The sequence below is a fragment of the Nannobrachium achirus genome (genome assembly GCF_963921795.1).
Source record: "Nannobrachium achirus genome assembly, chromosome: 24".
NCBI lineage: Eukaryota > Metazoa > Chordata > Actinopteri > Myctophiformes > Myctophidae > Nannobrachium > Nannobrachium achirus.
The window spans coordinates 9,337,305-9,360,559 of NC_137831.1; the positions used below are offsets into that span (position 1 = coordinate 9,337,305).

Sequence of the window (23,255 nt, forward strand, 5' to 3'; positions counted from 1 at the left end):
CAAGCTCGCAGCGCGGCACTCGGTGCCGCGCTGTGAGCTTGTATATCTGCTATTTTTCAATAGCTAAAGTTACAAGGGCCCATCCACCTTGGGCCCTGGTAACTCAGTCCCACTTTCCTACCCCTTGTGACGCCCCTGGGTCCTGGCTTGGGGTGGGTGGGTGGCCCATATACAGAAAGAATTAAAAAATGAAAAAGGCCCAGGGTGCCCTGGGGAGGCATTTGGAAGCCGACATCATGAGACATCCATCCATGAGAGACACAGGTGTGATAAACCGACTGTGATGAATAGCCCTTACACATCCATCCATTACACATCACAAATCAGCGCCGAAAATAACAGTCTGTAAAAATAAAAAATGGAAAAATAACCATGAGGAGCAGTCCATCCATCCATCTTCAACCGCGGGGGTAACAGTTCCAACTGAGACTTCCAGATTTCCTTATCCCGAGCAACTTCCTCCACTCCCTCAGGGAGTATAACGAGGCGTTCCCAAGCCAGTTTGGAGATATAATCCTTCCATCTGGTCTTTGGTCTGCCACGGGGTCGCCTCCCAGTGGGACGCGCATCGAGGACCTTCCTAGGAAGGCGCTCGGGGGGCATCCGTACTAGATGCCCGAACCACCTAAGCTGACTCCTTTCCAAGTGTAGGAGCAGCGGTTCTACTCCAAGTCTCTCTCGGGTGACTGAACTTCTCACCCTATCTCTAAGGGAGATACCAGCCACCCGTCTGAGGAAACTCATTTCGTCTGCTTGCACCCGTAACCTTATACTTTCAGTCATGGCCCACACTTGATGAATATATTGCGTATCAAAAAGTCACGAAATGACAAAGCTATAATGGTGACTGAGAAAAATTACGTTTTAACCTAAGGCAGTTTTCCATGGTTGTTGATCTAAAAGCAGTGTGCTGTGAGCTTGTAAATTGGCTTTTTTTTGGCAATTTTTTTGTTATTCATCATACAACTAACCAAATCTCGTTGATATCCAAGCTCCGTAGATCAGCTATTCTATAGCTGAATGTTCGACTATTTTCGGGATGCTATAGGGTTCATGTGCGTGGTTAAGTGGTTTGTTGTGTGTGTACAGCCAAATTGCAGAAAGAGTGTCTATCATTTTGGTGTTGGTGGTGTGGGTTCATTGTCTATAATGTTTATGGTGATGTCAAGTGCTTACATATAGCAGTTGGGGTCTACAGTACACAATATAGACTATATAGCTTCCAGAGATATACAGACTCAGGGGTGTCGCACCAAATTCTGGGACCTGGAGTGGATACAAGGATTCACTGCAGGCCCCCCATGAACGTTCTTCATAGGGGAGCTCACAGCGAGCTTGTAGATCTGCTATTTTTGAAAAATCGTGAAAAGGTCTTTGAATATTTCAAATTTTGAAAAACCTATGTTTCCATGTCAGTGGTGCTCAAACTTTTTCATGTGAAGGACCCCCAAAATTATATGTATTTGGCCACGGACCCCCATCTCAAAATATTCAGTTCCAGGGACCCCAAGATGCAAAATTTGAGATACAAATGTACACTTAAAAATACATACTGGTATATTCAAAGATTTGCACACCCTTTTCACGACTTTTTAAAAATAGCAGATCTACAAGCTTGCAGCGCGGCACTCGTGAGCTTTTATATCTGCTATTTTTCAATAGCTAAAGTTTAAAATAATTAAGGCCCCTCCACCTTGGGCCCTAGTAACTCAGTCCCACTTTTCCCCCCCTTGTGACGCCCCTGTACGGACCAACTTGAAGACAGTAGAGCAGTTTGTTCAAACAATAACATAACAAACGAAGAAGGAACGTGATTTATCATGCGTAACTCAAATTATGGCCTCTGCATCTAGAAAATTGGGCTCAATTAAAAATGGCGTCGGAATGTCCTCGTCAAACTAATGGCTGGGTTAGGAACATTTAAATCCAAAATGACGTTGACCTCAAACAACGCCGTTTTGGTTCCAGACTCCCAACGGTCCCAGGGACCTCTTGGAAAAGAAGGACAGTGTGCGTGTGTGTGGGGTACTGGTCAGGGATGAGACAGATGAGTTACCGTGGTGATTAAGCTTCTCTTTCAAAGCCCAGGGTTTCATCCCCAAGGTGGTGCGTTGCCTTTGTGTCAGGGGATCCGTGGGCCGTGTCAAGCCACTACAAGGGTCTCAGTGCACACTCTGAAACCCCCGATGACAGTCGCGTTGCTGGATGAAGGGGTCCCAGGCCAGGCCGCTGGAACTTCTCACTGACAGGGGAGGACATCGTCCCACAAGATACCCCTCTCGTCCCCCTGTCTCCCATGGGAATGTGTGGAAGCCCTCTGACCCGTCCCCCGTCGTGGCCTCTTTGGGCCCCTGAGCCCTGAGCCTCTTCTGCCATCAGTGCATCGGTGACCCGGCTCGTCCCTCGTCCCACCACCTTTGATGTCCTGGGATCTGGGCAGAGCCTGCCTCGGCGAGCTGTCAGATATGCTGAAGGGAGGAACCTCGTCGGGTTACCCAAAGAAGGGTGGGAGAGGAAGAATGAAAGGCGAGAGATATATGCAAACAGTCACAGAAAGAGTTTTTGCACCTGTGTCCACATAACACAGGCAAACTAGAACAACTGCACTCAGTAGAGTGCATATTACAATACCTCCACCAGCTCTGGCTATGCAGACGTCAAGGTATGGCATTTTTTATCTCAGATGCCATGCCCACTTTTGGCTAATTGGTAGGAAAAGTTCATTAGTTTTTCCTTGCCGAGTGACGAATCATTCAACAACGTTTCTGGGGGCCCCACCTTCAATATCCAAATACTGACATATTATTGATTTCGCTGTTATAATTCCAAACATGCCAGTTTACATGAATGGCTTTAATGGATTGTATTGTGTTGCACCAGAGACAGAGCTTGATCAACGCTTGCGAGAGAGAGAGACAAAGATAGAGAGACAGAGGATAAGGAAGGGGAGGGAGAGAGAGACACACACACACACACACACACACACACACACACACACACACACACACACACACACACACACACACACACACACACACACACACACACACACACACACTTGTGCGTAAGAGAAAATGTATTCATCATACATACATCATTGAAGATCCAGTCTGTAAAGATAGTTACCACTTTACCACAACTAGTAAGACGCCTCAGGGAGTCGCGCCACAGTGATGTGGACATCAGGGATCTCCATATATGGGCATAAAAGGGATTTGTTCCCCCTGGCATCACAGGGATCTCTCTAACAGGGCATCATTAATATTGATGACATCAGGGAACTCCATATATTGGGCATAAAAGGGATTCTGTTAGTGTGACATCACAGTGAAGCCAGAGCGTGATGTCAGAGCGGCAAACCCATTCTGGTAGAGCGGTTCCCCTGACATCACAGTGACATCAGAGCATGATGTCAGAGCGGCTAAACCATAGACCAGGGGTCTTCAACAGGGGGTCCGGGACCCCTAGGGGGTCCTCAGAGTTACTACAGGGGGTCCTTCTCCTTTTTTATATTAACCAATTAAACCATAACGTCCATATTCTGAGAACCTTAGCCAAAAATAGACGATCTACAAGGCGCTGTGAGCTTGTAGATCAGCTATTTTCGAGGTTTGGTATTGATGGTTCAAGTGGTTACATGAATCCAAAATACACTGATGATTGTGCTGTCAAACGATGAAACTATTTGGATGGTTCAAGTGGTTACATGAATCCAAAATACACTGATGATTGTGCAGTCAAACGATGAAACTATTTGGAATCTGGGGGTCCCTGCTTCATCTCTCTCTCAGCTAAGGGGTCCTTGGCTTCTCATAGTAAACTGCGACCTTCAGTCGCAATAATCTTTATAAACTGCTGCAAGAGTGGCTTTATTTCATTGTGGGGCAGATCTCTCCATGAGTATTACTTTCATGTTCACATTTCAGTTCCTGTTTAACTGAAACTATGAGGATGTTGTTTCATGCACAGAGCTGTTCTTCATAACCAGAGACTAAGGATCATATGAGTAATTCAACACAACATTGTTCTTTGATCTCTCATGAGCACTGCATGGCCTATTGTTTGTGTCTGGGGGTAGTTTGAGAACTGTTGGCTGGTGCACACATAACACATGATGTTGCCAAAAAGCATAACTGAGGAAAGGGCGCCCTCTGGTGTCCAATATGAGCAATACATTTTAGTTTGTGTGTGTATGTGTGTGTGTGTGTGTGTGTGTGTATGTGTGTGTGTGTGTGTTGTTGTTGTTCTGAGTGTAACCCACATGTAAAAGTAGGGTGCACAAAATATGAAATACATAAATAATTCATAACAGCAAAATGTATAAATACTGGTTAAAATGGACATTATCTGATCATGTTTAGAGTAAACAGTAAACACTGTAGGCCTACCTGTTGATGTATTAATGTATTACCTTGCTTATAGGCTTATGCTAAATACCTAAATTGTGAATTGTAAATTGTCTGTAGAAAAACTCTTCACAACCTAATCAGTGATACCCTCTCTATCAGGTGAGTCCTGCATGTGAGCAGGGCAGGAATTTCATGGAGGCCATGGCCGTGGTTGCCCCTCAAACCAATGGCATGACCTGAGGCCACAGTGACCCAGCTAGCTGACTGTACTAGTTTCTCCTCTGTCTCTTTCAATATGTAGACACTAGACACCGGTGTAGCTTTCTTGTCATGTAGGGTCGAAGTCCCATAGACACTAGACACCGGTGTCTCTTTCTTGTCATGTAGGGTCGAAGTCCCATCTTTAAACCAATCCAGTGACTTTGATTGGTGCAGGGCTGAGCATGGATCAGATTGTAAATACCATAATTTATTTAGGTTATCACCGCTAACACATAAATTCAACAAATTCTTTCAATGGACTAAAATATTGTTTTATTTGATGGCCTTCCTGCCCTGGCATATGGCCTTTGTGCCCTCAAAAAATTACAACATCAAAGGCCAAGTGGCCTTGCCCCTCAAATGACGAAATTCTAGACCTGGATGTGAGATTACCTGAGATATGTGTTAACAACCTGACTAGTTTAATTTGTGCAGTTTGGAGTCTATTTTTGATATGGTTATGCCTGTGTACCAAGACATACAGACATAGTCAAAATGACATTGAACCCGGGCACGACAATATCTCCAATGCAGTTCTGTTCACATAGTTTTATTCTAGTTCATTCTAGTTTTATGTTCATCTTAGAAATAACTTTTTCTTTTTGCCATGTTCTCACCTGTCATCTTGTGATCTGGGATACAGCCCAAGAAACTAATCTCCTGGATTTCTCCACCATAACCCTAAATCCAGGAGATCTCTTGAGTCTGATGTTGGAATGCAAAGAGAATTGATTCAGTTTTGCCTAGATGATCCAAGAGCTGATATTGTGGAGCTCATGGCTGAGAACCTTTTCAACATCTTGTTTATCACTATGCGGCACTAGGAGTGCTGCTTCGTTAGCAAAAAGGAACAGGTCACACTCGCAGGCTGATACCATGTCATCACATATACAGGGTTCCCACACATCTTTACCAACCTCACTTCATTCTCATTCGCTACAAACTACCAACTCACATGCCCTCATTCCCACAGTGCAAATCAGGCAGTCTTTTTAACAGGGTTCCCACACGTCTTTACCAATTAATTTCCAAAACTTTTCCAGAATATTTAACCCGATTTCCAGGACTATATAACAATAATTCAGCTCAATAACAGGTCGCTTACTCCTATGTGCAATGCCCAAAGACAGGTAGTGTATGCCAGTGGTTCTCAACCTTTTCAGGCCGTGACCCCCGAAATAATCATGTTTTAACTGGGGACCCCCACCCTGACGAGCACTAAGAGTTGAGGAATTTTGTATAACACGTTGCGAGGCGTTGTGAGCATGTAGATCGGCTATTTTCACAATTTCTGCCACTTACATTTGACAATTTGGCCAATGTTTAATTTGTCATTTCAGAGGTATTAACAAAATCAATAACCAAAGACAATGCATAGTTATTTTTTCCAGGACCTTCCAGGACCCTTGATAAATTCCAAAACTTTTCCAGTACTGGAAAGATATTTTTCTCATTTCAAAATATTTCCAGGAATTTCATGACCATGGGAACCCTGCATATAGTAGAGAAGAATAGGGGACCAAGAATGCACCCCTGAGGGATCCTGCATGTTTGTTTTGCCATTCACTTCCACCATTGGCAGTTTTGTACACAATGTAAAAATAAAACAATTAACTAGCAGACTGTTGCAACAAGTAGGTTAAACAAACAACATAGGCTAACACATGTTTCCATGTGAGTGACTGTGGCACAGCTTACATGTATGTGTAGGCCTACCCCGTATCCTTCACACTATAGAGGATGACATTTGACAGGAATTCCCATGGGTCCCGTGGGATTCCCGCAGGACAGGAGTCAAATTTGTATTAATGCCAGGATCGGGACGGGACAGGAATGCAAATCAACAGGAGTGGGCAGGAGCGGGAATCATCCCAGACCAGTTCATCAAATCGCAGAAATAAATTGCACAGGAAAGTGAGGTCTTTGAACTGCGAACATTATAAAATTATACATTATATAATAATAAACATGATATCAAATATAATATGGATCAAAATAGAAAAACATCTGCACGATTTTTTTTAATTTTTTTTCGGGAGTGGGATGTGAACGGGAGTGATTTTGACCAGGAGCGGGATGGGACCAGGAGTCATTGTACAGGAGTGGGACAGGACGGGATTTATTTTTTTACTCTGGCCCAGGATTGGGATGGGACAGGATTTTTCTCTGCGGGAGGGTGGTTCGGGACAGGAGTGAAAATCCACTCCTGTGTCATCCTCTACTTCACACATCAGGAGTGATTGACAGTCCTTATTGATCCATTATTGATATCCTGGTGTGAAAATGCATTTTCTGTTCTACGAACTGGAGAGACAGGGAAACTCCTGTTACTGAACAAATACTCTATAGCAGTGGTACCCAAACATGTTAGCCTGTGACCCAAAAGAGAAATTAGACATTCACCCGGGAGTCAGGACCCAAACTAGTGAAAATAGCAGATCTAAAAGCTAACAACGTGTTGCTTCGCGCCGTGTTGAGTTGTTGTAGATCGGCTATTTTCACTACTTCTTAATTATTATATTTTATTCATGGCATTTCTTAGATGTGTTTTCTTTTTCAATTTCTTCAAAATATTTTTCAAAAGAAAAAAAAAAAAAAACCACACACACACACACACACACACACACACACACACACACACACACACACACACACACACACACACACACACACACACACACACACACACACACACACACACACACACACACACACACACACACACACACACACACACACACACACTAGTTTTTAAGTCGTGACCTATACAAATTGGTCCGTGACCCACAAATGGTCCCGACTGTTTTGGAACCAGTGCTCTATAGCAATGATTACTACCGTATCACATTGAGGGTGTGTCCGGCTCAGACAACATTGCTCACATGAGGCGTGAACATTATAACAAGCTATTCAACTGTGTTCAAAGTAATGCAATTGTTGTTGATCTTGTCTGTCCAGTGTCCAGTGGTAGTTATATTCACCTCCAGCCAGAAGAGGGCACTGCTATCAATGAAAACAGCAATAAGCAAATTAACTTAATTAAGGAATAAATAAACAAAGATATTCAAGAAATATTTCAGTTTCATGTGATTAGACTAAACTTTATTAGACAACATTAGACTCCAAAGTAGGAGTACACGTTTTAGATAGAAGGAAAACTGGTTTCCTTAACAAGTTCATAAAACATTCTATGTCAAGTCAGACAGAAGTGGACTGATCGGCCATTGATTGGGAATAGGCTATACAGATGGAAGAAACAGACAATTAGGTCTACACTGATATCACCAAAAACAACATCGTCCTTTGCAAATAGCTACTGCAAAAACTGCTACCCTAACACCTGAATATTAAAGTAGCAAAAAGGATGCAAGAAAGCAATATTTGAAAGGTTGACAAAGTTTAGAAAGGAGAAATTCAAGTGAAGTTAAAGTGCTGTTTGGTTGTTTTGTTTCTGTGCGCGTTGTCCATGAATCCCATTCAGACTCTACTGGTACCGTAACTCATGGTGCCGTTTCCACACTGGTCCGTTTACAAGTGTTCTGGGTGGTTCTGAAGACACGTGATGAAGTCTTTGACTGGTTTGCCCTCAAAGCAGATCAGGTAGACGGCAGAAAACAAAGGAAACCTGTAGCACAAAATATACAAGCAGAACCAGTCTAATCAGATAAATGGTAAATAAATGGTAAATGGTGCATTTATATAGCGCTTTTATCCAAGGCGCTTTACATAGATTGTGCATTACATTCACCCATTCACACACACATTCATACACCGGTGGCAGAGGAAACCATACAAGGCACCAACCTACTCACCGGGAGCAACTAGGGGTTCAGAGTCTTGCTCAAGGACTCTTCGACAGTAACTCAGGGGGAGCCCGGATTCGAACTGGGAACCCTTCGTGCTCTAATAACGGTTTCTCTACCCCTGAGCTATGCCACCCCAGATCTTTAGGAAATGTCGAATGTTTGTCCCCGACACTTTGATTTCCAAAACCTTTATTCCTCTGAACAAACTATAAAGGCTATTGAAACCTGGTGATCACACAAATGACATTAAGAAGGCTTCATATGTATACAAATCAAATACATTTTCCCTTGAACAATGTGCTACTCATATTGTTGCTGTAAGAGAATTACATTTTAGCTAAATTACAATTAGCTAAGGTCGGAGGCCGCCATACTCGGGAACTATGTAAATAGGGAATGAATGCCCCACCTTTTAATGCAAACCCCATTATACCTGTTTTGACCATCTGTTTGCCTGGGTGCATTTATGCCCATATATGGAGATCTCTGTATCTGTCTGTCTGTGTCCCTTTCATGCCCGTATACAGTATGGAGATCTCTGTATCTGTCTGTGTCCCTTTATGCCCATTATCCTAAAGGAGTTTGCTATAAACAATGTTGTCAGTATTGCCCTTGTCATTATCCACAATAAAAACCTTTACAGTGCTGGCTCCCTTTCCTCTGGAGAAGGCTGTGCCTGGTGTAGTGTTCAGCTACAAAGCAAACATGCATAATCTCCACGGTTCACAACTGGACACCACTGCCTTAAATGTCTAGCCAACTGTGGTACAAAGTGTGTTTATGTGTCAGCTCCAGCAGATGGAGTAGGAGTGCACCACCTGACCCTGTGGTGTACGTGGAAAGTTGGCTGGCTAACGTTGTTGGTGCGACTGTGAATGCTCCAACTAAAGCCTTAGTTAAGCATTGCACACTGAAAATAGAAGATCTACAAGCTTATAAGTAGACATGATGCGCAAACAAGTATAACTCAGGCTTAAACGGTTCAACGGACGTGAATGGACTCACTTGTCAGCCATGTCCCTCTTCTTTAGAATCTTGTAAACCTCAGCCGAGGTTTGTGGACCCTGGAGCTTCTGGCCGTTGAGCATCTCTGCTTCCAGCTCAATGATAGACTGGAAGAAACCCATGTACATTTATGATGACACTTTCAACTCAATCAACGTTCATATAGTTATTAGTGGTGTTGTAGGGCGGATTCACACTGCGGTCTCCGCTGCGTTCTCGAGACTGCTTGGCAGATGTTTTGACAGCGTGAAGCCAGCGGACGGACGGACGGACAGACATTCGCCAAATTAATAGTTTTTCAAATGTTTCCAAAAGTATTTCAAAATTCAAGATGTTTTGAAAATAGACCCACAACTATTTTCAAATGTTGATGATGAGGTATACAGGGTTAAAGTGGAGGCAGCGAGATTCAATTGGTGTTAAAAAAGGAAACACTGTGACCCTGAAAATACTAAAGCAAATCCATCCATCCGTCTCACCTTGGCCGTTCTGGCGAAGGCCTCGGCCACCTTGCGGTTGCGTCCGCCGTAGCAGGTGGTGATGAGGTCAGCGACCCCGCAGCTCTCCAGGAAGGTGACGGAGTTCACCGGGTCTTGGCAGAAGATCCTGGCGAACGCCACCATCTCCATCAGACCCAGTCTGATCACCGCAGCTTTGGTGTTGTCCCCGAACCCCAGGCCATCGCAGAAACCAGCGCCCACCGCCACGATGTTCTACAGGAGGGGAGGGAGACAGAGACACGTTGTTGCACTTCATTGGCTTCCCATCTAGGGCTGTCACAATTATTACATAATCGTCTAATCGTGATTATTTGACATTATCGCAATTATTTTGTCATAATCGTCATAATCGTGAATGTTGAAAAATGTCCGAAATAGTGGAAATAGCAGATCTACAAGCTCACGTCGCATCGCGACGCGTTGTGAGCTTGTAGATCGGCCATTTCCACTATCAAAGTTATTTTTTAAGTAGTAAGTTGTCAAATATGTCAGTAATTTCTTTGTATATTTAGGTTATGTGTCATATCTACCATGTACAACTTCAAAGCCTAAAAGCCAAACAGAAATGTAATTATCAACGACAAAAACACAATTAAATCGTTAATCGCCAATTATTTGAGTGACAATTAATCGCCATGTAAAATGTCATATCGTGACAGCCCTATTCCCATCAAGTCCTGTATTGATTTTAAAATCTTATTAACAACTTATAAAGCATTACATGGGCTGGCCCCACTTTATATCAAGGACCTACTACACCCTAAGCCTAACACGCGCTCCTTCAGGTCCTCCGACAAAGGCCTTCTTATTGTACCTACAACTAATCTTGTCACTAAGGGTGACCGGGCCTTTGCGGCAGTTGCCCCAAAACTCTGGAATGCTCTACCGCTGACTATAAAAAATGCAGAGTCAGTTGAAGGCTTTAAGAACTTGTTAAAAACACACTTGTTCCGTCAGCATTTTGTTTCATGAAGTGTTATTCTTGTATTTACTTTTACATGACCGACTTGTGCAGTCCTTTGTTTGTTTCTTTTGTTTCTTTTATTCTTGTGTTATTACTACTATGTGCCTTATTTTAACTTGTTTGTGTATACTTTTGTCCATTGTACAGCACTTTGTAACTTTGTAACTTAACCCTAACCCTTTATAAATAACATTTACTTACTTACTTACTTGTGAGGGTGAATGTGAATTGCACAACATGTACTTTTGTAGGCTACTGTAGGTCACAGACTGAACACATCTAAAACTGGGGTGAGCAACAATTATTTCCACACTCACTCCAGACTAGGGCCATATTGCATAATAATATAACCTGTTATCTCCGTATTTTAACTTTCTTCGTAAATTAATGCCTTACCAAGTCATTTTATGTCACACAAAAGTAGCTAAAATAGCTGATCTACAAGCTGAAAATGTGTTGTGATGCATTTTGAGCTTGTAGATATTTTAGATTTTTTATTAAACTTCAAATGCTTTTAGTTATACTGCTTTTTAAGTTAAACTTTATGAACTTAAAGGAGTAGTTCACCCCCAAAATTACTTGTTTTCTATTGATTAGTCATGCCATGGAGACTTCAATAATATGTTTTAGTATTTGTCGCATTCCTAAGAAAAAAACGATTATAGTAAATTTACCCTCATTGATTCTGAATGGGGACCCAAATGCATGGGCCTGGATGGGGGACCCAAATACAAGGCCCTGGAAATGAATTTGGGTGAGAATCAATGGGGGTCAATATGAAATCAATATATCAGTATTCCGAAGGTGGGGGCCGCATGTGGCCCCCGGGCCGCCAGTTGCCCATGTATAATCTAAAAAATGTTGAATTTTGCATACAGGAAGCACCTCTTTCTACACGCACGGTTAAAACATGGCTTGTAGATCGGCTATTTTCGGCAAAGACGTTTGGTGTATAGGGGAAAAAGAGTAGACGTACAGAGTGAAAGGTCAAGTTGTTTTAAGTATTGACAGTTCAAGTGGTTAAATATCTGAAAACACAAATTGACATGAATCCAAAATACACTGATGATTGTGCTGTCAAACGATGAAACCATATGGAATCTATTAACAGGTTGTGGGGGTCCCTGCTTCATCTCTCTCTCAGCTAAGGGCTTTACCTTCAGAGCTCCACAGAGCTCTACGGTGTCGCTCTCCTGAACCACTGTGATGCGGAAGTTTGGAGTCTGGAGCATCTCTTTGAAGATTACACCATTTGCTTCGTTCTTTGCACCTGGACAGGATTTAATGAATGTACATGAACAAATGGAGGAAATAATAATACAACTACCTTAAAGGGAAACTTTGCTGGTTTTTAACCTTAATCCCATTGTTCTGATGCGAGGATATCAATAATTGATCTCAAAGAATGATGACTTCAAACAATGACTTGGGAATACAGCCAAATCAGCTAGGTTTCCTATTACTATACTCGCATCAATCATCATCAGGTATTAATTATAGATACAAAAATAAAGCCGTTTTAATTAAATTACGAAATAAGATACAGACACTAATACAAAAAAAGAAATTATATATTATACATATACAGTATATACACAATTAATCATTATTATTTTTAAATCTGACCGATGGTGGTTTCACAGAACTTCTCGTCTGCCACCTCGTTAGCGATGTTGGCCCCCATCAGGACGCTGACGTCGATGCCCAGCTGCTCTCTGATGATGTCTGAGATGAGCTTCAAGCCTTCCGGTCCTTCATCGATGCCCTGCACAAAACCATGGCAACCGCTTCAATTACCGGAACAGAATTTTGATCATGTACTCCTCAACCACATGAAATAGTTGATTGTGAGCTTGGTAGACTGGCCATTTTATCTAGATAACGTACAACAACAGGAGAGTGTTTTCTGCTGGTGTTTCAGTCCAAGTCTATCAAAGGGTGCGTTCGGAAATGCACATGGGTGTGTGCTCAGTGTAGTGACGTGAGTGCCTAAACCCAACCCTAATCCTAACCCTAACCTCAGTAAAACTATGCCTAAACTCAACACTAACCCTAACCTTAACCTCAGTAAAACTATGCCTAACCCTAACCCCTAACCCCAACCACACCCGGTGCGCATTTCCGAACGCACCCTTTGATACACTCGGACTGAAACACCAGCAGAAAACACTCTCCCGTACAACAACGGAGTATATAGCATTTAATAATTGGTTAATACCATGAAATTACGCTTTTTTTGTCCCTTGTATGGGTATCGCCATCATTGTTTGAATGGTACCCCAGGAATCACAAGGAATGCTATTGGTTGCCAACGGTCACGTGCAACCGCAGGGATACATGGGAGAATGTGGTCGGAGCCTCCCGAAATACAGCACACGAAGAAGAACACAGCCGGCTGGTATCAGTTTAGTTGGCCACGCCCCCCGCAACTTTATCATCAATTTTAACATAAATGGGACCATATTTGCACAAAACGCATATCATGGTAAATGAAAGGCAGTTTTTCACTAGCGACAGGAACCATTAAGTATTTATGGCGATGTTTATTACGGTTAGAAAATCAAAGAGGAAAAGGAATGGGGTCCAGTGGAGAAAAAGATCTTTTTGGTACTTCGCAGAGGGAAAACAGTGAAACTAGCGGCCAATCATGGGATCTTTCTCCCAACACCCCTGGTTAATAATTGTAATGTTGGCATACGGAAGCTTATTCTATAATAGTATGTTGGTTGGGAAAAAGTAAAATGAACGAGACAATAACTAAAATATGAAATTACTAACTATAACTCCAACTCAACTCACATTAGATGTGGGGCGGCATAGCTCAGGGGTAGAGAAACCGTTATTAGAGCACGAAGGGTTCCCGAAGGGTTCCCAGTTCGAATCCGGGCTCCCCCTGAGTTAATGTCGAAGGGTCCTTGGGCAAGACTCTGAACCCCACATTGCTCCCGGTGAGCTGGTTGGTGCCTTGCATGGTTTCCTCCGCCACCGGTGTATGAATGTGTGTGTGAATGGGTGAATGTAATGCGCAATCTCTGTAAAGCGCTATATAAATGCACCATTTACCATTTAGATACATTTCTGTTGCGGTTGTTTAAATTAGTGCTGTAGTTCCTTTGTATGTGTGGTGGAGGTCTTTCCTGTACTTTTTAGCCTAGTTTCTTTCAAAGCCAGAATTTTTATATATCTTATTGCATTGTATTTAGCTTATGTTGTTGCAAATTGCAGATATGCCGCAACAACAAATAGTAAATACTAAATTAGATCTATTTCTATCAGATAGAAATTTTGAATTTATGGCAGATTTCAACCAACCTCCTCCGGAAATCTACAGGGAAAGAGGCTGGTTCACGAGGCCAGATTTCAACAATCATGTTACATCATTTATCAAATTAAGCAAATGCATCTGGGGATACACGTATCGGTCTATATCAGCCATAAGACTCTTCGAATGTCTCTCGAATGCGACCATGACCTTTCACATTTTGAATCCAAAATAAAATTATCTCAGGCCTACTGATAGTGATTATTCCCTCCAGGTTTAGTGAAAATCACCTAGTGGCGGAAGAAGAGACCTCTGGGAACTCAGATTGGTGAAAATCAGGCTCATTCTCAAGTTGTAAATGGTAAAGGAGCATTCATTGTCCTGTTTTACAATGAGCATCTCTCGCACGCACGCACGCACGCACGCACGCACGCACGCACGCACGCACGCACGCACGCACGCACGCACGCACGCACGCACGCACGCACGCACGCACGCACGCACGCACGCACGCACGCACGCACGCACGCACGCACGCACGCACGCACGCACGCACGCACGCACGCACGCACGCACGCACGCACGCACGCACGCACGCACGCACGCACGCACGCACGCACGCACGCACGCACGCACGCACGCACGCACGCACGCACGCACGCACGCACGCACGCACGCACGCACGCACACACACACACACACACACACACACACACACACACACACACACACACACACAATACGCTGCCATGCACTGCTTCTATTGCAGGTTTCTATGATTCCTCAATATGGCTCAAGTACAGCAAGAGGTCCCATGATGCACCACAAACAGGGAAGCAAAGAAAATGGTCAGATGACTGCTGTCATTTCCCTTTAGTCTCGGTGTGGACCAGAAAGGTCTTAATCTAGCATTTAAATTATTTTCTGAATTATATACTCCTCCATGCATATTATCTGCTGCTATCTAGCCAGAGCATTTACCACATGAACAACTAGCATCCCTATTATGGGCATGTCATAATAGGCAAACATTTGGCAAAAACTGCACATTTGTAAATATCAAATAAAATATAATAATGTATTCCATTTATTTACAGATATATGTATTAAAAATAAAGTTCAGAAAATGGGCACATTATTTTCGTGGACTGGCATTTGGCCTTTGTGCCCAAGAATAACTAACACCAAAGACCAAGTAGCCTTGCCCCTAAAGTTATGAAATCCCAGGCCTGGTTAAAGTATTCCGATTCGGGGACAGGGAGGGATCCCTGAGCCATTTAAAACCTTATCCTTTCAGCCAGGAAAAAAGATTTTCCCAGGACACCCAAAATATTTAAACACCTTTGAGTCACAAGACTACATTGCGTTCGCTAATCACAAGACTGTGTTACTAATCTCTCTGGCACCCAGGATGGGACCAGAGTTAGGCAACACTGGATTAGAGCAGCGGTTCTCAACCAGTGGTCTGGGGACCACAGGTGGTCCTTGAGGAGGTTCCAGGTGGTCCCCAGCTTAATGATGATGATGAGTTGGTAACCAAATGGACCTCTTGAAAGCGTAAAATGAAATCATTTTACGATCTCAAGAGTTAAATTATTGTTAAACATTTGCATCACTAGTTAATTTACAAGAAGTCTACACAATTAGAGAATGTAGAAAATGTGCTATTTTGATCAATGTTTGCCTATTGTCTCTCTTATTGGTACCACATCAATGGATACAGCATGGAATTGTGGACAAAATCTTATCTAATGAAAACAAAACATAAGTTTTGGATCTGAGTGGCTAAATCTCATCAAATGTTGGATAAATAACACATGCCGAATAAATAATGGAACTTGATATAAAAAAGGTTGAAAACCACATGATTAGAGGATCTTACTTTGATGAGTGATATCCCAATGGTTCCCTCTGTAATGTGAGGCTTCATCTGTTCACAGAGTTTCCCGATGAACTGGTGCGGGATGACAAAGACCAGGATTTTGGCTCCCTTCACAGCCTCTGTGATTTCTGGAACTGCAACCTATTCAGGCGTCAGCAACAAAGAAGTTTGTCCATTAGCAATGACTGATAGTTTGTTATTAGAGCAACATTAAATAAACTAGAACTGCGCTGTCGAGGTGCCAACTTGTTCCTTGTGCTCAAGTAGTGGTGATGTGTCGTTCACGAGGGATTCGTTCATAAGAATCAAATCATTAGCGAGACTCGTGAACGATTCGTTCCCAGTCTATCGGCACACAGGACGGGAGGTCAGGCCACACGCAACGTAATAAAAACGCTCCCGCGATAGTGTTTTTCACAGGACGATCGCGCTACAGTATGAATGGTGAACATGAACGAAAACGTAATCGTTTGAACGGATCATTAGCGTGAACGTGAATGAAATGATTCGTTCACTGAAATGAACGGGATTTCCGATCAAGTAGGCCATGTATTGTGTGCCAGCAGAGCGTGCCATGAGGTGCGCTCACCACTGGCATCACCACTAGCGATGCCAGTGACAACATCACCGGCATCACCAGGAATGCTGGTCCCTCATTGGCTGTTAATGATGACGTTTCCAGAAATGCTGGTCCCTGATTGGGCTACCTACCTACCGACATACGCAGCCGAACGCAGTACTTGCGCGCTCTGCTGCCGCAAGTAATTAAAGATTAAAAGGGAACTATATCATAAAGATTAACTATTGAAGTTCAAGCATGTTTGCATGAGCACAGTTATGAGGTCTGGAAATGTATGTAATAACCGTGTAGTTCACAGACCAGATGGGTTGTAAGAATGTAGGTCAAAGTTCACCCATCTTATATCAGAGTGTAATTTCGTACAATAAAATAAAATCAAGCCGTCCAAGATTGCAGTAAAGCACAAGAAGACTATACAATCGTCTGCCTTGAAGATATATCTATATATGATATATATCTCAGACAATCAAACTGTTTAATCAAACAGAAAAGCCCAAATTGGGAACACTTACCACATTTTTGGGCAGCTGATGACCTGGTAGGTATTTTACATTTTCATGCTCTGTGTTAATGATTTCCGTGAGTTTCTTCCCATTGATCATTTCTTCGTAAACCCACATGTTTACTATGGGGTCGAACCTGTTGGATCCTTTAACATTGTGTCCAATGATCTTGGCAATTGCTGAACCCCTATAAGGCAAGGAAGGCAAGGCAGTTTCAGTATTTGTACAGCACATTTCAACAACAAGGCAATTCAATGTGCTTTACACAGAACACCAAGGAAAATAAACTATACCATACAATTATAAAATGACATAAGGATACATAAATGTTGTAAGATATGTGTAATGATATGGTCAGACTGATAATGTAGCAAGACATCCACTGGCACACTACTTTATCTCTTAAACACAATAGACCAAATCAGAAAAATAAACTTTTTGATTTCTGTTGTGACAAGTCACTCAGGAACAGAATGGCATTTGCTTTGTCAACAGTCGATAGGATAAGGATACATATTACTCACTAGCATTTTGATAGTGAACATTTAATTATTCTTTATTCTAATTATTCTTTCTTTCCTCTGCGTTTACAGCAGAGTGGGAGGGTAATCATACATGTTCATAAAAAAATGAATGGCTGGTTTTAATAAGACATTGTAAAACATGAAAAAAATGGAGCAGACAAATGTGTAAAATGAAACAGGATTGACAGGGTTTGAAGGCGATCCTGCAGACAGGACAGCACATGCATGGAGGACACGTTAGGCTATAATAATCAAATAAATGAATGAATCCCACACAGAGAATCCCTGTTCGCTATTAAACAATCACAACTCAAGTTACCAGTTTCCAGATCCGACGATGCACACTTTCTTTCCAGGCATATTTTCCGATATTATAAGGCTGTTATTTTTTGCGGGTAACTCGACAACTCCGAAAAACAGAGCAGTTTCAGACGATGAGTTGACTATAATGTTTTAATAACTTCCTCGTACGCCCTGGCTTCACGAAATAACAACAATACACCCTCTTTATTCCCTCCCTCGGCTTCTCCACGCCTCCTCCTCAGTCGTGAGTCAGAACAACCAAGGAACCAGGCCAGGAGAGCTCTCCCTTTCTCCCACAAACTGCTCTGGAACAACGGTAAATAATCATGTCTTTCTATTGGAGTTCATGATCATAATTTAGCTCAATTAATCCGTTGGATTGTGGTCATTAATTAAACGATGTAGGGAATAATAATACTAGTTTTCCAGTGAGTTTTGTTCATTTCCAATTTTCCACTTTCGGATCTCTTGAAGAAAAAAGTCTGTCAACTTTCCCCCAAAACCAGAAACAACTTGGTTGGCCTGGACTCGAGGCCACGCCCATTCTGACGACGCGGAAGTCAGAAAACAGCTGATCTACAAGCCCACGGCTCGTCACTTCCGCGCCGAGCCGTGGGCTTGTAGATCAGCTATTTTACGGATACCACGCCCATTACGGCAAACGCGGAAGAGTTTTTTTTCCCCTTGTGAGCGGTGTCACGTGACTCTGCCCCCCAGATCAGATTCAGTGAGATTCCCTCTTTCCCAGGTGTTTCGCCCAGGCGGGCGTGGTTTTGAGGTTAGGTTTAGGCCCTATGGTTTAGGCATTAATTTCATTTAATAGGGTTATGGTGAGGCTTTGTTTGTGAGCTTAGGGTTAAGGTTAGGCTTTAGGCATAGTTTTACTGAGGTTAAGCCAAGGTTTACAGTTAGGTTTAGGCATATAACTACCTACGCCTACCAGGGCGAAACACCTGGTGAGAGAGGGAGTCCCTCTTCCCAGTAGCGAAGGAAAAGCAAAGCAGTTTAAGAGATGGGATTTATGGCTCTTTGAAGTGAGCCGGACCTTTGGAACCCGTTCCTTTCAAAGAGCCGTTCAAAAGACGTCTCATTTTAGTTACTTTAGTTATTTTGTTGCTTTGTAGATTTTGTATTATTATAATTACAAACCAGTTCAACCCTATATAAAACTTTCGCCCATATATACATTTCGGCCATTTGATAATAGCCGATGTACAAGCTCACAATGCATCACAACGCGACACATTGTGAGCTTGTAGATCTGCTATTTTCAAATAATTCTTTTCTGCATTTCATTTATTGGAAAACCTGCGAAAGGGGACATTCTGCATACTGAATACTTTCTACAGATTCAGATTCAGATTCCGATTCCTTTATTTACCATTGTGTATCACACATAGGAATTTGCTTTGGCAACATACGAGTGTGCATTCAATAATTTTTTCACAAATAACATGAAACCAACAAACACAAAACAACACCGTGTAGAAAATAAATAATAAATAATATAATATAAAGTGCAGTAGTGTTCAGTAGTGCAACATATTGCTGAAGTCCCTAAGGGGCAGGGGAAAAAGGGAAACCAGAGTCAGTGAGCAGCCTGACGGCTGAGGGGAAAAAACTGCGTCTGTGTCGCTCTGTCTTGGCCGCCAGATGCCACATCCTCCTCCCAGAGGGGAGCAGGGTGAGGAGGCCGTGGCCAGGGTGGGAGGGGTCAGCCATGATCTTTCTTGCCCTCCTCAGTGCCCTGGAGTCGTGCAGGGACTTGAGGGAGGGCAGGGGACGGCCAATCACCCTCTCTGCAGAGCGTATCACCCGCTGCAGCTTGATGAGATCTTTTACAGCTGCAGCGGGGAACCAGGTGATGATGGAGTGAGTGAGGATGGACTCTATGATGGCCGTGTAGAACTGGGTCATCATGGCCCTCGACAGTCTGTATTTTCGCAGCTGCCGAAGAAAGTACATCCTTTGCTGGGCCTTTCTCAGGAGGGCTGTGATATTGAGTTCCCACTTCAGGTCCCTGGAGATGATCATCCCCAGGAACTTGCAGGACTCCACATAGTCCACCTGAGTGCCACCCAGCATGATGGGAAGGGGCGGGGCTGGGTCCTTCCGGAAGTCCACCACCATCTCCACTGTCTTAAGGGCATTTAGCTCCAGGTTGTTATTTCCACACCAGCTTCGCAGCCGCTCGATCTCCCTCCTGTAGGCCAACTCGTCCCCCTTGGAGATGAGGCCCACCAAGGTGGTGTCATCAGCAAACTTGAGGAGCTTGACCGACGGGTGGAGGGAAACACAGCTGTTGGTGTACAGAGAGAACAGTAGTGGGGACAGGACACAGCCCTGCGGGGAACCGGTGCTGGTGGACCTAGAGCTGGAAATGTTCTTCCCCAGCTTCACCCGCTGTGACCTGTTGGTTAAAAAGTCCGTAATCCACTTGCGAGTGGAGGCAGGCACTTGCAGCAGGGACAGCTGGTGCTCCAGGATGGATGGTAGGATGGTGTTGAAGGCCGAACTGAAGTCGACGAACAGGGTCCTGGCATAGCTGCCGGCCATTGGTACTTTAAGTGCATTTGATTTTGATACCAATATTTTTGTACTTTTACTCGGTCAAGTACATTTTAATTCCGAACTTCTACTTGCGGCAGAATATTTCTACATACTTTTACATAAGTAAAGAGAATGTTTGTACTTTTCCCACCACACCACTTATATGAGATACTTTAATGGTTTCCTGTGGAAATAAGCTTAGTCTTTTCTAGGAACGCCTTTTAGTAGACCTTAAGTTGTACCAGTGAACTGTACCGTCATGAAACTGTACCTTTTCCTATGCAAACTTCTAATAAAGTCTTCAATCAATCAATGTTCATTTAGAAAGGAACGGCTCCCTACTAGTACTGCGAACCGGATCCCACCGTTCATTTCAAAAAGAGCCGTTCAAAAGACCCGATTCGTTGGCGAACGTCCCATCTCCAGCAGCAGTAAATACATGTCAGGCTAGGAGGAGAGAGAGAGAGAGAGAGAGAGAGAGAGAGGAGGCTAGAGAAGAAGCCACACATGCTAACAGCAGCTCCACACTGTACTTCATTCATTTATTGACAACAAACAGGTCTTTGCACGTCCGCCGGGGAGGAGTAGGGATGTGTTTGTGCTCGTTAAGACGTCCCAGGTTGACTAATAAGGTTATTTAAAGCCATCAGAGGAGGGTGGAGGAGGTGGTGAAGGAGGAGGTGGTGGTGGAGGTTGGTTGTTGTTATTGCCAGCTAACACTAGCCTGCTAGCGTTAGCTTAGACCCGAATCAATGCCATGACTATGCAAGGGGAAAGCACCACCGCGGCTTCTTCTTCTTCTTCTTCCTTACGCATCAATGCTGACAACATCAGCGACGCTAAGTCGGATGCTGTCCCCCAGAGCAGGACCCCGACGTCGGGGAGGAAAGCCTGGCAGTACAGGTAGGGGTGGATGGATGGATGGATGTTGTACAGCCTGGTTCACTTTGGACTGGAAGACAGTTTAATGAATGGATTGGAAGGCAGTTTTACTGAATGGATGTGTTGCTGTGAACTGAAGTCTATCTCTCTCTCACACACACACCAGGGGTCTTCCACGTTTTCAGGCCAAGGACCCCTTAGTTGAGAGAGAGATGAAGCAGGGACCCCCACAACCTTATCTTAGATTCCATATCGTTTCATTGTTTGACAGCACAATCATCACTTGAACCTTTCACTCTTGTCTGCTCTCTTTCCCCTCTACACCAGAGCTCTTTGCCGATAATAGCAGATCTACAACAGATCTACAGCAGATCTACAGATCTGAGCTTGTAGATCTGCTATTTTTGGCTAAAGTTCTCAGAATATGGACGCTAGGGTTTCAAGTAGTCAAATATAAAAAAGGAGAAAACAGTTTCTATCACTCCAAGATTTGGAGGACCCCGTGTAGTAACTCTGGGGACCCCCTAGGGTTCCCTGTCTGTCTGTCTGTCTGTCTGTCTGTCTGTCTGTCTGTCTGTCTGTCTGTCTGTCTGTCTGTCTGTCTGTCTGTCTCTCTCTCTCTCTCTCTCTCTCTCTCACACACACACACACACACACACACACACACACACACACACACACACACACACACACACACACACACAGCACCTATCTATGTTCACAAGGTACTGTACTCAGCACTGCAATGTTTTTGTTTTCGATCTGATGAGTGTGTATATTGACTACAGAGAGTCAGCTCATACGTTGAAATCATTAACCTCAATAACCTGTCTGTTTGCCTTAAACAACATAGCTCTGGGCCTTAGCGTTATAGGGAATGCTATGGTCCAGAGCTATTGAAGATTGAAGACTTTATTAGAAGTTTGCATAGGAAAAGGTACAGTTTCATGACGGTACAGTTCACTGGTACAAGGTCTACTAAAAAGAGATCCATGAAAAGACTAAGCTTATTTCCACAGGAAACCATTAAATTATCTCATATAACATTGAATGACAGACGAATATAACACGGTACAATGCAGTAGATATGTAAGGAAAATAAAATGAAAGAACAAATAAAAGAAAACAGTAAGTCTAAACAAACAGAAAGTATATACAGAGAAGGGGCAGGGGAGGGTAGGGCTGGGCTAGGTTTTTTTTTTTACCAGTTGCGAACGGCTGCTGCTATTGAAGAAGCTATTGAAGACCTGGTGTAAATGTCCTACATTACTATGTTATAACTGGAATGCTATGGTCCAGAACTATTGAAGACCTGCTGTAAATGTCCTACATTAATTACTATGTTATAACTGGAATGCTATGGTCCAGAGCTAAGGAATACCAGAAGAGTCGCCGGAAAGAAACTCAACTGGGCTGATGGTTTATGCCTTTTGATTGATTGATTGATTGATTGATTGATTGATTGATTGAGGTATTTATTAGAAGTTTTGGATAGGAAAAGGTACAGTTTCATGACAGTACAGTTCACTGGTACAAGTCAACTAAAAGGAAACTCTGGTAAGGCTAGGCTTATTTGTCATTTTCCATTGAGATCCTTAATATCCTTGGAGGCGGTATAGCTCAGGGGTAGAGAAACCGTTATTAGAGCACGAAGGGTTCCCAGTTCGAATCCGGGCTCCCCCTGAGTTAATGTTGAAGAGTCCTTGAGCAAGACTCTGAACCCCTAATTGCTCCTGGTGAGTAGGTTGGTGCCTTGCATGGTTTCCTCTGCCACCAGTGTATGAATGTGTGCGTGAATGGGTGAATGTAATGCACAATCTATAAAAGCGCTATATAAATGCACCATAATCATTTATCCTTATATACCTCTGTAAACTATGCCTA

The 23,255-nt window shown here is 43.2% G+C and overlaps 2 protein-coding genes across 3 annotated transcripts in view; one reads left to right on the forward strand and one right to left on the reverse strand.

Annotated features, from left to right (window-relative positions):
* Positions 1 to 7,696: 7,696 nt before the first annotated feature.
* Positions 7,697 to 18,148, reverse strand: LOC308280497 (glycerol-3-phosphate dehydrogenase [NAD(+)], cytoplasmic-like). Its single transcript, XM_080720781.1, has 8 exons — positions 17,956 to 18,148; positions 17,122 to 17,299; positions 16,030 to 16,170; positions 12,512 to 12,650; positions 12,043 to 12,155; positions 9,901 to 10,134; positions 9,422 to 9,528; positions 7,697 to 8,235 (listed from the first exon to the last, which is right to left on the reverse strand). Exons 1-8 carry the CDS (start codon positions 17,994 to 17,996, stop codon positions 8,139 to 8,141), a joined length of 1,050 nt encoding a protein of 349 aa, XP_080576907.1. The 5' UTR covers positions 17,997 to 18,148; the 3' UTR covers positions 7,697 to 8,138.
* A 46-nt stretch (positions 18,149 to 18,194) lies between these two features.
* Positions 18,195 to 23,255, forward strand: part of LOC308280496 (oxysterol-binding protein-related protein 11-like) — a 47,161-nt gene continuing 42,100 nt past the window's right edge. The window contains exon 1 of one of the 2 annotated variants that reach the window (XM_080720779.1): positions 18,195 to 18,255. The gene's annotated coding sequence lies outside the window, so the exon portion shown is untranslated. Of the gene's footprint in view, positions 18,256 to 21,315; positions 21,393 to 23,255 lie in introns of those variants that run through there. The other variant, XM_080720780.1, reaches the window with a different exon arrangement.

Coding starts and splice junctions, on each gene's coding strand:
- LOC308280497 (XM_080720781.1), bottom strand. CDS start 17,996: ATGCCTGGAAAGAAAGTGTGCATCGTCGGATCTGGAAACTG. Junction 17,300..17,955: donor ATCGTCGGATCTGGAAACTG/GTAACTTGAGTT, acceptor CTTGCCTTATAG/GGGTTCAGCAATTGCCAAGA. Junction 16,171..17,121: donor ATCAGCTGCCCAAAAATGTG/GTAAGTGTTCCC, acceptor ACGCCTGAATAG/GTTGCAGTTCCAGAAATCAC.